General features: G+C 40.6%; 1 protein-coding gene across 1 annotated transcript; it reads right to left on the reverse strand.

The window, feature by feature from the left end:
- LOC148354952 (desmoglein-2.1-like) lies at positions 1–13244 on the reverse strand. The gene is made up of 14 exons (XM_088349827.1): positions 13174–13244; positions 9164–9286; positions 8892–9050; positions 7723–7864; positions 7484–7644; positions 6062–6196; positions 5787–5972; positions 4797–5257; positions 4362–4504; positions 3642–3863; positions 3327–3569; positions 3004–3134; positions 2691–2933; positions 1–2252 (listed from the first exon to the last, which is right to left on the reverse strand). The coding sequence occupies exons 1-14, from the start codon at positions 13219–13221 to the stop codon at positions 1122–1124; spliced, it is 3528 nt and encodes a 1175-aa protein (XP_088205953.1). The 5' UTR covers positions 13222–13244; the 3' UTR covers positions 1–1121.
- Between the last annotated feature and the right edge of the window lie 4242 nt (positions 13245–17486).

Consider the following 17486-nt stretch of genomic DNA (forward strand, 5'->3'; position numbering starts at 1 on the left):
TTTGAATCTCGCTGCCTCCTCCTTTTATTTTGCTGTAGAAAACATTTTTAAACCATTAGAAAAAGGACCACTGTTTTTAAAAAAATCCATCAAAATTTTCTATTGACAGATCAAAAACATGCAATCATACCACCCTGATGTAATAAACATCCATAAGCATCCATTATTCTATTTACATACGACATTGTTGTAGAAATTTACTCAACATTCGGCAGAAAATTTAGAAAATATAAAATGTATAAATCCTTAATGCCAAATTCAATACATACATTTAGGTCAAGCTCATTTACTAATTGATCAGTTTGTCAGGGTTGGAAATTTTGCCTCTATCAAAATGTAAGTAAAGTTTCGAGTTCCTATTGATGCTTATATTTTTTACGTCGAATACAGGACATACAAATTTTAGAAGTTGCTGAAAAAGCAACTTTTAAAATTTGCAACAGTACATTTAGATTTGCCTATACTGTACAGTGCCTGCTTTCACCAGGGAAAATAACCAAATGGGTTGTCCTATTATGAAATTTTAATAATTTAATACTTGATCCTTGGAATCGTTTTTCAAAGGCTTGTTGCAGAAGCACTGTTAAGACACCTGGGTCATGTGATATAAAACCTTACTATGGCCATAACAAGGTGAGGCAGAAGACTTACAATAAATGTAATGTTTGTGTGTTGCAACACTTTAGTCCAAAAAGATGACAGAAAGAAAGCTGTGAAAAGTACGTAAAAGCAAAATTAAGCCGGTTGATTTAGTTGGTGATAGAAGCTAGCGAAAAAACAGTTGCAGAAACATGGAGGTCCAGATTATAAATCGAACAAAGACTTACCAGAGCCCAAGAAACATATAAAAACTTAAATTCCATTGCCTCAGGTGCTCTTCAAAGTGATACGAGTTCTCCATGAAGTGCTAGGTAAGGTCTCGACATGCTACTAAGGGTGCGCAATTAAAAAAATATCAAAATGTGGGTTGGGGTCACATAGCTTGAATGATCAGGCACATGTTGCTTCGCTTCGGGCCAAAGCTACTGCAAAACATCCACCACCAATAAAATTGGCACAGTAACAAAATACTTGAGGAACTGCATAAGCCAAAGTTGCTTTCAAGAGTCTTTTGTCCCGTGTCACAGTTCAGTGAGCTTTTCTTCTTGTACCACCACCTTGCGGTATGTTGGAACTTTGCTCATGCTGGCGCCAGATGATATGCTTGTAGCTCCGGAGATGTTACCTATCGGAGGCAAGCCGAGGTCTGGCAGTTGGACGCCAGCTTGTTGGACGGAGGTGTGGCTCGTCTTCACAACATTTCCCACAGGCACTGTGCCCCCGATGATGGTCTGGGAGCTTGTGAGGGTCCCTGCATTGATCAGATTGTCAACATCACTCAGGGGGGTTTGAACCTTTCCCTTGGATAACGTGGACCTTCCCTTAATTGTCACACTTGGTAAGGTTCCTGCCTGTGTACCAGATACCATCATCATACCAGGACCCTGGGTTTGATTGCTGGACACCATCCTCTTTCCTTTAACGACAATGCCTTGTGTTGGTGAGCCCTGGTTAACCAGCATAAGGCCAGGACCTCGGGCTTGTCCACTGGATACCATCGTCTGTCCTTGGACAATCATTCCTTGTGTAGGTGATCCAGGAGTACCCGTAACCAGAACCATGCCAGGGGCCTGAGCTTGTCCTCCAGACACAACTGTTTGACCTTGCATCAGCATGCCTTGAGGAGCTGCCAACATCACACCCTGGAGGTTGGTAGCAGGTGCCTCAGCCAGCAGCATGGTGTTCTGGACTTGTGGCTGGACCACATACTGCACTGGTTGCATCATTGGGGCGGCAGCGGCAAGATAGACTGGCTGTTGCTGCTGTAGCAGAATCATCTGACCTTGGTTTTCTACACCCTCTATCACAGTGGTCCTCCCTTGGTTCCGTGTCATTGTGTTGTCCTTTACCACCTTTGTAGTCACGGTCTGGTCTACTTTGGGTACAACCAAAGGCAGTTTGGGGATTTCCAGCTTCGGTTCAATTACAACTTTTGTGGGAGGTGGGGTGAATTCTTGTTGGATCTTCTTGCCACCGCACACCTCCGCCAGAGTTTTGAACTTGGGGCCGAGGTCGTCGAGGAACTGCAGGTCGTTGTCATTTTCCAGGAGGCTGCAGCAGCCCACTGAGCCTGCTAAAGAGCCCTGGCCCTCGTTGTCATAAACCAAGAGCGCATCTTTGCCTGCCAGGTCCTCTCCCCCACCACTCAGCTTCTGTTGATGGAGGACAAAGTCGTGTTTTGATTAATGTCATCACAAGCATTGGATGCATCAGCTTTCTTATAGGAGCTGTGCTGAATTTGGAACTTCTTGACTTGTTGCCGCCATTTCCTGGCATATGTCATTAATGCAGCCTAAGTCAGCTTGTTTATGATGCGCGTCCAAGTAACTTCACTTTGACATTTAACTCGGAGGAGCCGGGAATCGAACGTGCAAGCTCTTTTTTTATATATTTGATTTATATTTTCCCTTAGCGAGAAAACAGTTAAACTTCAACTTTTTTTAGGACACTTAAAACGACAGTGAGTGTTTTCAAAGGAGTATTTTCAGTATCTCAATGTCTATCAGTCCTTCTCTACCTCAAGTCGTTCATAAACAGTTTAAGTATTTCTGACAGATATGATTGCAACAGATGAATGGAAAAGTCCAAACCTGAGCGTAGTACTGTGCAAGGATGTGTTGCGGCAGACCGATGTCATCGTAAGCTGCTGACTCTCTCTGGTACTCTGAGAAAATCCTTTGCTGGTTTCGCATTCCCATCATAGTATCTCTTTTGATACTGGCGTACTCATCTTGAAAACCCTGCATGTTCCTGCCATCCACGTAAAATTGTGCATCATTTTTTGAGATGTCCACGGCATCAACTTGTGTCGGCATGTTCATGAGAGGCACCTCCTGTGACAGTTCAAATGACGTCAGAACATTTTATCCCTATCTAAAGATCCCAATATTTTTCAGTACGCACCGTGTTCTCTCCTTGTCCCTCAGTGCGATAATTAATAAGGTGCGATTTAGTGTCGAAAGGCATATCGGTAAAGTTTCCTGGTAGGCCTGCAGCTCCACCGCATTGACAAAAGAGCAGCAGTAAAAGGAATACTGCCGGAATGAAACATTTTGTTAAGACTTAATTTATTAATTTTTGCACATGCTAGTATACACTCTATCCTCATTAACAAAGATAACAAATAAATAAAACCGATTGTCGTTGTGCCTTCCACCAGTGTAAAAGATTTGTGCATACTAGTACCGAATATCAACAGTCAGGAATAGAATTTTTTTTTAACTTACACAGTAGCAGAAGCAGGCCTAGTAGCAAGAGTCCAATGCCTGCGGGTCCTAACTCAGACTTCTTTTCAGGCTGACCTCTACCTCCTCGTTTTCCACAAATTTCTCCATCCTCGCAAGTGCACGCTTGCACTGTCACCTTCTGAGGCTCTGGACACACTTCCCCTTGTGCGTCCTTCACTAATAATTCCACATCGTGGAGACCAGCATACAAGGACCCATGGTATCTCACGATCGCTGCCGTATCTGTTCAGATAAATGCAACCATCAGCTTTACGATGAAATAAATTTAAAACAGACCAGATGGTGTCTCCTCACCATTGAGATGCTCCACCTGCCAGTTCCCCTTGTTGTCTTCTGAGATGATTTCAAAAGTGAAAGGAGCGGCATTGGGGAAGTCATCTCCGTCAACAGCACTGATGATAACAGCATCATCAGGAAGGCAAAGAGTCTCAATTGTACTGGTAAGGACGGGGCAGTGATCATTGAAGTCTTCCACCTGAATAGCCACAGTACCAGTGGCGGTGCTGGATGGTACATCTGTTTGTGATGAATGGACCAGAGTTTCAATAAGGAGGGGAGGATTGCGCAAATGTGATGATGTAAAAAACACATGAAAAATAAGCAGAAAAGCTCGAATTTAAGAAGTCTGAAGCTGTCTTCACATTATTTGTATGGTGGCAGTTGACACATACAAAGTAATTGGTGACATACAGAATTCACGAACCGGATTCTCAGAAAAGAGTTAAGTCATATTGGTCCGAACAGTAAATCTTCTTCACTATTACTTTGAAGTTGGCCAAAAACACCCAAATAAAATGTGAAAATCCGGCTGTCTTTGGCTCGGTTCTGCAAATCAAGTTAATTGGTTAGGCTTAGGCTGGGTTAATTGCCAGATCTTACCTCTACCTCAGACAGAAAAATGGGTCAAATAAATACTCATTCGTTCAGAAGAAACTAATTTACTATTTCTACATTAACATTTTTTTGAAGGACGGAAAAGTATACTGGGCCCAGGAGCAGGCTGTTATTGTGTACCTTCAGATATGCAGAGTACTTTTGCGTAGTAGGTGCCATTCACTAACAAGGTGGACTCTCTGTCAGGCATTTTGTTCAGTCTGATATCAGCGGTCTTTGGGTCAATCGTGAGCCAGTTGTCAGGATCCGAACCTTTTACATACCTGCAACACAGTTCATAAACTCAGCTTGATTTATTTTTGTTGACATTTTAACAGTGCTCCTCCCCAAAAGCTGGATCTAAATTGAGTCCAAAGACAGAAACCACCTTTGATTACCCTCTTCTAAATTGAGTCCAAAGACAGACACCACCTTTGATTACCCTCTTTCAGAAGATCAACATTAAAGCTGTCACTGATTAGGACGTACAACTACACTGCCTCTCATTTCTGTGGGAATTAACATTCAAGCTTACAGGTATCAGTGAGGTTGTACAGCACTACAGAAGCTACTCACCTGACGTTATCAGCTGGTTTTCCCGTGTCACCATCCAGTGCGGCGTAGCGAGTGATGATGTTGTTAGTGTTGAAGGTAGAGCTGCCTCCCTCGGACATAGTGATCACTTTGACTTTGGGCTCAAAATGTGGACCCTCACGCTGGTTCTTGACATTGATTTTGATGGGATATGTTTTGTACGTTGTTCCTTTCCACGTCACTCCCCCAGTTGTACTTGTCATGCCGGTGCTGAAACCATCTAACCAACTGGTACTGGTCATGGTACTTCCGCCTCCTCCACCACCTCCTCCACCGCCTCCTCCACCTCCGCCGCCACCACCACCACCGCCGCCGCCACCACCTCCTCCTCCGCCAAAACCTATATTTGTTGTTGATGTTGGAGTGGACGGATCAAAAGGTGGAACCACGTTGAGCACAGCAATTCCTAGGTCCAAGTTCTTTATGTCCTCGTAATTCACAGGCTGTAACAGAACACAGTAACTTCAAAAGTCTATTCCGTTGTATCATACTCCTTGTAGTTATAGACAGGTTTTTGCAAATTTTTGCATTTTTATTAAGTTTTTTTTTTCAAATTCTTTCATCCCAAAATAGCCATACCCATTTATAAAAATATGCTTAGAACTTGGTTAGTGGTTCCTATGAGGCTTTAATGTTTTAGCACTAGAATTAAGGTTTCAAAATGTGTGCAGGGTTTTAGGTTTATGTTAATATTTCAAATCAGCATCTCAAACCAAGTTTGATCTCCAATGAAGAATAAGATTTCAAATTAGGGGTTCAATACTGCGCCAGGGTTTCTAACATACGTTGTGATTTTAAATGTTTGCTTCCAACAAAGTTTTCAATTAAGATTTTAAGCCCTCTAGAGGTAATGAACAACAGACTGAAGTCAAGCATGGAGGTAGAGGCTTACATTGCTCAAAGAGACAACCAGTACTAGGTTATAAGACTTTGGAATGCCTGACCATTACTTCCTTGCATGATGGTTCCTACCTTATCGAGCATGAGGACGCCCTCATTGGTTTTTGAATCGGTAATCATGCTGAAGTACCCAGCCTCATTTCCTTTTACAATCTTGAAGACACTCTTCCAATTGTCCGACCCGTATACGTCCAGGTCTTGAGCTTTGATCCGCATCACCTCTACACCTTGTGTGTTCTCTTGGATATTGCCTTCGTACTGCCGGAAGACCACAACAGAAAATCATTGCGGAGGCTGCGATATTATGAAGTAACAATAAATGCTGATGGAACTAGCATATAACTCACCATGCTTTTTTCTAGGGTGGGTTGGTTGTCGTTTACGTCAAGCAGTTTGACGACAGCGGTGGCAGTGGCGCTGTTGCCGCCCGGTGCGCCGTTCAAGTCCTGACCCTTCACTGTAAGCGTGTACTGCTCTGTTTTCTGTATTTAAAAAAAAAAAAACATGGTCAGAAGTTCTGAGTATGCATCTTCAAGCCTGGGGTTTCGTTAACAAGGGGCATTGGCAGGGTTCAAGCCAAGGACATAACAACTAGGGGTTTAAAATCTGTATTTGCAGTTTGCACTTGAAATTTATGAAATGATGATGTTTTCTCAAGAGTGTAAAGTAAAGCCGGGGTTCGGGTATTATCTTAAAACATTGGTTAAAATTTTAATGCAATAGTCAGCATGGGCCTTCAAATTAAGGGTTTAAGAAAGGTTGTGTTTTTAAGCCTTTAAGTATACAGTTTTTTAATTAAGTCAAGTCAAGTCAAGTCATTTTTATTTGTGTAGCCCTTAATCACAAAGAGTCTCAAAGGGCTGCACAGGTTATTGCACAGACTATTATATCAGACTATTATAATACCATCCCCTGATCTGAAACAAACATTAGGGCAAGGAAAAACTCAAAAACCTCAACATGAGGAAAATGAAGAAACCTTGAGAAGGGACCACACATGTGGTAACCCCCCTTTCAAGATGACCAGGCTGCAATGGATGTTGCAATTACAAATAATACAGAGATATTGTCAACAAAAAAATATAGGTTATTCAAATGAGTATTTTGAGGGTTAGGGTTTCAAGCTTCAATTAGAATTTAATATGGTGCGGCTTTAAAATTTTGTTCAAATTATGGTTTAAAACTTTGAGGGTAATTCAAATTATCATGTTCAATTCAAATTAACTCCTCCGTGTCACATGTCGAAGTGTCCTTGGGTAAGACACTGAACCCCTAATACCCCCAATAAGCGCTTTGGGAAGTCTTGACTTGAAAAGCGCTATAGAAATGCAGATCAATTCATTTGATTTCATTAACCCCGCGACCCTAATAAGGATAAGCGGTACAGCTAATGAGATGAGATGAGATGAATTAAGATTCCTACTCGTAATGCTTTCTACCAGCCTGTGTCTTCAGTATTCGATGTTTAAACATCTTAACTGATTAATGGAGCTTGTGCATATTTTTTCACTGCTACTTCAAAATAAAATTTGATGTTTTTATATGCGGAATGGATTTTAGGATAGAAACTCATATTTTAACCGAAAACAAATTGGGCCTCAAATTTATAATGACCAGTTGTAATATTTCAAAATGTAATCTATGTGACCATTCTTAGTGGTTTTACTTAAGGGTGACTGTTGTCTCAATTGGCAATGTAAAACCCACTTTGGAACACAAAAAAGTTTCTGGGTTTCAGAGTATTAATTAAAGGCATGTTCTGACTGTACCTCTCTATCCAGATTGGTCCGTTTGACATAAATGGTGCCGTCCTTCTCCATGTAGAACATGTCATCGGCTGGCTCCTGAGAAACCAGGCTGTACGCGATCTGGGAATTGGGATTCCCTGGTTCGTCGGCATCCGTCGCGCTGATTTTCATGACGTAGGCCCCTGCAATGGAAAGCGGGCAACAGATCAGACAGACACCAATGAAGATGGTGACCTGACCCAGGCAACCTGTCTGCTCACCCACGCCGCTGCGCTCATTCACCGAGGCGCCAGGGATGACGGCGAAGATGGGAGAGTTGTCATTCTCGTCCTGTACCTTGAAGCGGATGTCGATGTTTTTCTCTGCCTGTCTACCGTCCTTGTAAGTCGCCACGCCCGACAGCTGCAAGCACAGAGACAGGTGAGTGCAAATTTGGGATTTTAAATTTGGTATTTAAAGGGAAGAAAGGTTTCGAATGTTTTAGCTTGGGTTATGATTTTAGTTTAACTGGGTATATGGTAACAATTCTTGATCAGGTTTTAAAATGGTGGTTAACAGATCCGTATAAGTTTGAAATGAGACATTTTTGTGATTAAGGGCTATATAAATAAATGTGACTTGACTTGAAATGATGGTTTTGAGTCTGGATTAGGTTTGAACTATATGTTGAGGTTTCAGGCAAGAAACGTATTTTCTATGGCCTTAAATTAGATTTTTGCTGAATGGTTTGGATTATAAACTTGGTACCTCAAGCTAAGAATAGGGTATTTACTGTTGTTCAAGATTTATTTTAAAAAGTATTGTTCAAAATAGGGATTTGGGGCATTGTCAAAATATTGCAGTGTAATTTGTGTTTTAATTTGTGTTTTAAACCTAGTTAAGTGTATCTGATAGGATTATTGTAAATGTATTCAGCATTTGCTACAAATATTCAACAAAACAGGGACCTTACAGTTGAGTCATTTTTCTTGCTCCAGAGTCTTAAAATCTTGTTAATTAATCATTTGTCTGCTGAGACAAGCTGCATTCTCCTGTTTGTGTAATTTCGGAGTCTGCTTGGTATTACTCTTTTTACAATTGCATTCCCTTGAAGTATTAGTTATTCCTCCCCCAATTCTGTGACTGAACTGTTTGCAATAAAGAACGGGAGCTATTGAGGTTTAACTCAGATGAAGATCAGGGCTTAAACTGTTCGCATCTCCTCATATACTATAATTATCTCTCCTGGTGTGTTTTATCCAGAGATTTAAGGTGATAGACCTAACAATATCACTGTAGGGATTTGGATGTTCTTACGTATATAGGTTTCAATACTATCTCTAACAAATGTCAGGGCTCGAAAATTGATAATTGAAATCTGGTATCCGTTCGATGATTGTTCTTCTCCATTCTATCAAACAAGGGCATTGAGTGGTCCTTGTCAACTCACATTGTACATGCTGATCTCTTCCCTGTCAAGCTTTTTGGTGAGAGTAATTTGGCCGGTTCTGGAGTCCACCACGAAGACATGGAACGGGTACTGGTTGGCACCCACGCCCTCCAGGGAGTAATCCAGGTTCCCTTTACCATCGTCGAAGTCTGAGTGGATCTGTAACACGCAGAACCATTGAATGCAATGGTTTCCATTTGTGTAGAATGTGGCCACACGATAGGGCCAAATCACATGCCTGGCGCTGATGATCTTTCCCAGATTATACTCACTTTGGCCACAATTTTATTGACGTGTTCTAACGAGTTTTCCCTCAGAGGCTTCGGAGGTGGGACCCAATGCCTTTTTTGCCTGGATAGCACTTCACCACTCTCCACCGAGGCAATCGCCAGGAGCTGAGAAGAGAATTCACGTTAAGACAATACCGAATGTATGTTTTTACCTCCTCAAACTAATAACTATTATTTCCGTTGTATGCAATTTTCTTTCAAAAGACGCAGAGGAGAAGTTTGCTTCTTCAATGCCTCTGGCTCACAAGCATGCACGGTTGCATCATGGGCATTAATATTGCTGTCTTTTATTCCCCAGTATCTTGCAAAATGCTTGTGTGTTTTGTCTGTTCCCGCTGTTGTGTGAGCCTGAGGCACCGACTGATCTTCCTGGGCCAGAGGTGAGCAAACTTTGAGTTGCAGGCCACATGCCAAAAATGGAAGGGAGGAAATTTTTTGAACTGATTGACTAAAAAAAATACAGTCTCGAATTGATTACATTTTCAATGCGTGAGGAAAAAGATTTTTTCTTCATATGTATTTATGATTTAATGTACTCGCAGACATCTTCATGTTCGTGTTATATTCCACATTACGTTTGTTAATATATCGACAATTTCATCAAATTGGTTTCGAAAAACCCTCAGAATTAAAGCAAACCAATATTTTATGCCCATTTTCAACTACCAAATATGATCATATGCATTCAAAACTCAAATTGCCATAGGGCAGAAATGTGTTTCTCTTTTGCATGAAATGTGATTAATATTTTGATGTATACAATAAATATATCATGAAATACAATAATCCCTCTTCATTTGCGGGTGTCACGCTCCAAAAACATTACCGATAGTGAAAACCTGCAAAATATAAACCTTTATTTATCTCTATTATTATTATTTATTCATTCCCCAAGAACAAACCCAATTAACAGGCTAAAGTATTTGTGTAACTAATACAAGTACTATACTTTATGAAAGTTTTTCTTTTTTTTCTACAAATAACTTCTGAAACTGTCAAATTATATAAGTGTGGCACGAAAACAATTTATTAGTCGTACTTGTCTCATCATATAGTATCATATTTTTACTATTTTTGTTTGGCTGGCGGAATGAAGAACCAGTAAATCGCCCGTGGGCTGTAGTTTTCCCACCATTGCCTTAGGCGCTAGCCGGCTGCTGAATGCAGACAAACCGGTCCGGCTTGCAACTGAAAGTCGAGGCGTAGCCAGGTGACAATATGTCAGGTGGACTATACTAGTTGTACACACTGCTCTAATATTCCAAACCAAGGAGCGCGGTAATAATGTCATTTTCATGATGATACTGAAACAAATGATTTCATAAAGTCTATTATTTTTAATGCAATTTAGTCGCACTGTGATGAAACATCCAAAATGTCAACCCTGTCAATAATCTTTGACCTTAACCAACAATCAGTACCAAGCTAAAAACCTGAACACTGACATCCTAGCCTAGCAATCCTAACTAAAAGATCCCCAAAAAACCTAGTCCAAAATCAGGGGTGTCAAACATATGGCTCGCGGGCCAGATCAAGCCCGTCAACAGATTGAATCTGATCCGCGATACAACGCTAGGAGAAGTGCAAGGATGGGGAAAAAAATGCAATGGCCTGCAGTTTTAAGTATTTCTACTTGATGTCACTAAAGCCAGGCCGATTTCCAATGCAACTGTAGCAGTATTTGCTGAATACCATTATCAACTAGAGAACATTTGATGTTATTTACTTACAAAACAAGTCATGGAAATAAAAATCTCAAACATACTTTTAATTATTTAATCAATAATTTCAATTATTTTCACTTAAATGAGTTTTTTGTCAGCTATTTTTGTCATTTTCCATGTTGGATAAGTTTGCATGAGTTAAATTAAAGAGAGTGTGTAATCTCCGACCACAAGATGTCACTGTATTGTGTAGTGCAGGTATGAACGGATAGAAAGATTACAAATTATGGAGACCAAAGTGACTGCAGTATTTGTCGAAAAAAATGTTAGCACAGCCCTTTGCAAAGAAAGAAAAGAAGAAAAAAGAAAGAAGGAAGAAAAAACAAAATAAAGTACAAATCCCAAAACAAAGAAAAAAGTGGAAAGTAAGAAAGGGGAAAAAATTAAATAAAATAAGATATTGCTTTCTTTCTTTGTCTCTACCTTGCAATGTCTCTGTCTTTATTAATGGCTCTTTTTTCTCTCTCTTTCTCCTTTGTCTCTCTCTTTCTCTGTCTCTCACACTCTCTCACCCTCTTTTTTTCTATCGTTCTCTCTATCTTCTACTCTCTCAATTTTTCTCTCTATCTATCTTGAACATTCTAAATCTGCTATTATGCTAACATTTACGCTTGGAACCGCACTCACACACCTCAAAGTCCAGACAACCAACCCTAGCAGCCAGATATCAGCCCAAACCATCAACTTTCACCCAAACACTCACAATGACTACTTATGTCATTCTTAGACACGATACGTGAACACAGAGAGGAGTGGCCGACACACCCTAGTTACCCACTCACCTAGCTGTCAAGCTAGCCCTCTGTCTGTCAACCTGCCACGCCCGTACCGCCGACTGAACTCCATGCCGGGGCATGCGAGCGTCTGTGACAAAAACTCACGCAAGCAGGCGTGGCATCCATTGGCTGCTAAAATTATCAAGTCAGCACATGCAGTTAGCAAAGAATGTACAGTATCTGCATGAAAGAACTTCCCCGGAGGGAATTTATACTCATGCTTATTCACCCAAGAGTGTTAAGATTTAACCAATCAATAAAGCATGCCCAAATGCTAATTTGTACTCTTTGTTTTGCTATACTGACACTAAAATAATCAAATGTTTTAGCCTTTAATTCAGAGCCTAGAGTCCTAAACCATAAATTAGCCAAAACACTCAAATGCTAATGCTCAATTAGCCTAAACTCAAGAGGCCGTAATAGCATTTCATAAGAATATTTTTCCTGGGAAAAGCTAACTATGATTATAATACACTGATAAATATTGCCTGGTGTTCAATTGCAGTACATGAATTCAACTACATTACATAGTGCCTGATTTCAGAAAGCTAAGATTAAACTAGCTCAAACACATTGAAACCTAGCCTATAACAATATGATGTCATCCATTGTCTATACAGTATCAATACAGCAGCAATCACTTGTATACAGAAGCGCTCTTTTACCGTACAATCAACATCTTTGTCCAGTATTGCGTGGTTAGTATCAACGTAAACTTTGCAACTTGATACGGTTTATCTAAACTTCCCACACAAACATATTTCCTTGGGTCAAGTTTTTAACGAGCGCAAGCAAACCTTTCGGTTTTGTAACCCTTTTGATGATAACCGAGGAAAAGGAGACGATTGTTTGACGTGGTCAGACATTTTTTTTTTTAAATATTTTTTGAAATTTGGGTAAAAGTTTTTACTATTAAATGCAAATGAATTAAGGAGCTTTGAAGGTCACTTGACTCCATTGAGAAAATTTGTATAAGCATTTTACTGACTCAATTACATAACATACACAACCTACTATGGTGTATTATTTACATTTTCAGATATATTACTCGATTGAAGCCAATATTTTACCTCATTTGAATCAATTTTGTCCAATTTTTTTTCATTTTGTAATATTTACAAATGCATTTTACTTTGTTTATATCTCGAACATACATTTTAATCGATTTTAAAGATATGCAACTTTGATACTACAGAACTGATGACCTGATGCTTGTACTCCATTTGTTACACTATATTTTCACCTAAGTACACTGCATCTAAACTACCATGACAAAACATTTTGTAAGGAATCAACACTTTTAAGTGTCAAATAAACACACCATACTCCCAACCAATATTCTATTTTTACAGTCACTTGCATTCTACACTCAGTTCGGACAAGTAACACATACCCGGGAGGTCTACACATCACCATCCAAAATTCCACGCTGGTTTTCTGCCACGGTGAGCAACCATCAAAAAGTGTCAAAGGTATCAGAGGTTATACTTACAGCCAACAAGAGCGACGCAAATTTGAGGATCATGATTGAGACACGCATCCATGAACCGATGCCGGCGTTGCTTCCTGATAATGTGACATGACCTGCTTTGGGAGGAGGCCTTTTTTATCAAGGGGAGGAGTATTCAATTCTTACAGCACGCTCACAAAAACACACCTGGCAGGCCGTGACGGGTTTATGTGTGCAGATGAGAAAGTGCGGTGAAATATTTTTTTCCTCCCAGCAGTGTGAGAACACGTCGGTCCTGTCCAGGCCGCGGTGCACTTTCTCAAACTAATTAGCACGACTTGAGCACGTTTAAATATATTCCTAATACTTAAACATGCAAAATGTGAGAAAATAATACCTGTTTTTTGCATAAAGTATCTCTAAATTTCTTTGGTATATTCCAATTACTTTCATAGATAATGCATTTTGAAGACAGCATGTCTTTTCTTTGTCATCCTGAGCTATGACGTCATTGAAGGAACCTCAACACCCTAGCAAGCCAGTAACAATATTGTTGTACATGTTAATTCGTCAAAAAGGTTATGAGTGTTTTAAGTAAAGGTTTGCTGTTTTTTGTGGAGAATGCCAAGGTGTTTGCGTCGCAAAGGGTGAGCATACCAAAAGGGGCAAACTTGCAAAAGTAACTCAGGGAGAACTGACAACAGGGGGCTAACTGGGACCGATCAACGAAAGGTGTCAGAAGCCTCGGCGGAAAAGTGCAAGGCCGGCCAACCAAAAAACATGCAATGAGGCTTTGTGGAAACCAACAACGAAAAGCGGCTACTGCGATAAACAGGAAGCCAGCCAGGAATAAACCAACAGACACGGCAAAACCGGCGCTATTGCCAAGCTAGCCAGCCAAACAACAGAGTAGGCAGTCAACGATTGCCAACTGGGTGCAAACAGAACAGAGAAGCCCTCGGCAGCCCCAAAACATAGAAAGAGCTAGCCAAACAAATGTATACCGCGACACATGAGGGGAAAAAACACAAACGAAAACCATTTTTGCCTACCCAATAGTCAAGTCAAGTCAAGTCATTTTTATTTGTATAGCCCTAAATCACGAAGAGTCTCAAAGGGCTTCACAGATTGTTACACTATATTACACAAACTATTTTCAACCGACAAGAGGAGTAGGTTATTCGTATGCAATGGAGTAGAAGTGAGTTTTAAGTTTAGATTTAAACATTTCCACTGAGGTTGCAGATCGGATCTCAGGGGGAAGAGCATTCCACAGCACCGGTGCCCGGATGGAGAACGCTCTCGAACCAGCAGAAGACTTCTTTGCTCTCGGGGTCATCAGAAGACCAGCACTCTCAGATCGTAGGCTTCGGACCGGGACATAGTGGCAGATCAGATCTGAAAGATAAGAGGGAGCAAGTCCATGTATGATTTTGTACAATACTAAGAGAACTTTGAAGTCACATCTTTGGCTAACTGGGAGCCAATGCAGGTTAGCCAAAATCGGTGTTATGTGATCGTACTTTTTTGTCCTAGTTAAAAGCCTCGCTGCGGCATTTTGTACTAGCTGAAGAGACTTGATGCTGGACATCGGGAGACCGGAGAGTAGTGCATTACAGTAATCAAGACGGGAGGTAACAAATGCATGAATTATTGTTTCCGCATCAGACTGAGACAGTATTGAACGGATTTTAGCAATGTTGCGAAGATGGAAGAAGGCAGTTCTAGTAATTTGCTTTACATGCATCTCAAAGGATAGATCAGGGTCAAATATGACACCTAAATTTTTAACTGAGTCACTCTGTGTGATGTGACATTTGTCAATGTTCACAGCAGTTTTTGAGAATAAGTCACGGCATTTAGAAGGACCAATGACTAACATTTCGGTCTTTTCAGAGTTAAGACGCAAGAAATTGAGGGACATCCACTCTTTTATCTCAGTTTTATCTCCAAATTTCCACAGTTTAGTGTGGAAGATTCCTCCAACGGAAGATATAGTTGAGTGTCGTCTGCGTAGCAGTGGAAGCTGATATTGTACTTGCGAATGATATCACCTAATGGAAGCATGTAAATGTTGAAAAGTAGGGGGCCGAGCACTGAACCCTGCGGAACACCGCAGGTAACATTAAAGGGCTCAGATGTCGTTTCACCATATTTAACACAGTGCGTCCTATCTGAGAGGTAGGATCTGAACCACGAGAGGACGGTTCCTGAGAGACCAATCCATTTTTCCAACCGTTCTAGTAGGATATTGTGGCGCACTGTGTCAAAAGCAGCACTAAGATCCAGCAGCAGCAAAAGTGATGAAGCGCCAGAATCCATTGACATTAGGAGATCATTTGTTACCTTGATCAGAGCTGTCTCAGTAGAGTGGTTAGCCCTGAATCCTGATTGCATGGATTCAAAAAGGTTATTCTCAGATATGAAAGCATTCAGCTGCTGTGCCACTACTCTTTCGAGTACTTTAGAGAGGAAAGGTAGGTTTGACACAGGTCTGTAATTACTTAAGATTTCTGGATCAAGGTTGGGTCGTTTCAGTGTGGGTTTAATAACGGCGGACTTAAAAGCTGCTGGAACTACACCTGAGGAGAGTGATGTATTTATAATATTTAGAACTGAAGGCCCAAAGGACGCTAAAAAGACTTTTAATAAGTGAACCTGGGAGCGGGTCGAACTGGCAAGTTGTCGGTTTGGCCGCATTCACCACTTGTTTGAGATCATCAAGTGACAGTTCACTAAAACCGGCCATTTTCCCAGGGCAGCCACCCTGTCGTGCATCTGTAAATTTCAGTCCTTTAATACGTGTGGTACTAACAATATCTTTTGCAATTTCTTCCTGTATGCATTGAATCTTCTTAGTGAAGAAGACCATTAAGTCCTGAGCAGAGTGTGTCGAACTATCTGCGATAGTCTGTTGCCTTGTAAGGGATGCTACAGTGTCAAAAAGGGCTTTGGGGTTGTTCTTTTGAGATGCAATCACCTTCGAAAGGTAGGCCGATTTTGCAGAGGCAAGGGCCGCTTTATACTTTAACAAGCTGTCACACCAGGTTTTATGGAAAACCTCAAGCTTGGTAGCGCGCCATTTTCTCTCCCATTTCCTGCATTCTTTTTTAAGGGTTCTAGTTTCATCAGTAAACCAAGGTGTGCGTCTTTTAGGACGTGATTTTAGTTTTATGGGCGCTATTGAATCCAGCACACTAGTCAGGGTGGTATTGAACTCATTCATGAGTGAGTCAATCGAGCCATTGTATTTAGGAAAGGACGCAACTGCTCCAGGAAGGAGTTCAAAGAGCTCAGAAACTGTGCCAGTGCTTATATTGCGTCCGCTAAATCCCTCAGCTTTTTTAACACTACATTTAGTTAGCACCTCAAATGTCACTAAATAATGATCAGAGATAACGGTAGTACACGGTAACACCATAATGTTTGAGGTTAAAACTCCTCGAGTCAGAATCAAGTCTAGCGTGTTCCCATTTTTATGGGTTGGCAAATCAACCAATTGATTAAAACCAAATGCATCAATTAGAGAACTAAACGCAAGCAAAGGCAAAGAAGGAACACACACTGTCACGACGGCAGGTAAACTTACCTCACACAACTTTTGGAGCTTGAAGCACGCAACTCTGACAAAACAGTCAGAAGTCTCCCAGCAATAGGGTAGGCAAAATCACAATTTTTCCAAGCTTAAAGGAGCAGTATGCTATACCTGTTTACAATAATAGTTGTCTAATTCGGATCTGCCTCACTTGTTTTGTTAATGGGTTTCACCATGTTCGAAGTGATGTGTTTTTTCAATGATATCACAGCTATAGAGAATACGAGCCAAATCCGTCCACTTTCTGTCCATTAGACTACATTTCTCGATTCCCCTAGCGCATGGAATATTTTGCAACGTAGTTTTATAATTGTGGGGAGGAACACATGTTCTGAGCCTAATTGAAAACAAATCTTTCTGGGAAAACTTTTAAAATTGATCAAAACCTTTTCTTTTAGATTTTGTTTCTTGTCTACTGTAATATGATGAGGAACGAAAACCAAACATAATTGTTGTCTGTGGATTATTTGTGGCCATGGAGACAACAAAGGTACATCTGCAGTGACAAGAGATGCAAATGTTTTGTAAATGTTTGAATTATTTACATAAGTGAAGACAAACATTATATCCTATTTGGTTAATGGTACATGTAATATTTTTTTTTATACATATCTCCCCTGGAACCAAAAACATAATCTGTTTTTACTCCACACTTTACAGTTGACACGTCTTTTCAAAGATTTAAAGGAATTCATGATATTTGACACACACTTTGCAACCATCCACCCATCCATCCATTATCTTCACTACCTGTCCTCAC

This window comes from Urocampus carinirostris, chromosome 12, assembly GCF_059441175.1.
Source record: "Urocampus carinirostris isolate Australia breed hairy pipefish chromosome 12, RoL_Ucar_1.0, whole genome shotgun sequence".
Taxonomy (NCBI): domain Eukaryota; kingdom Metazoa; phylum Chordata; class Actinopteri; order Syngnathiformes; family Syngnathidae; genus Urocampus; species Urocampus carinirostris.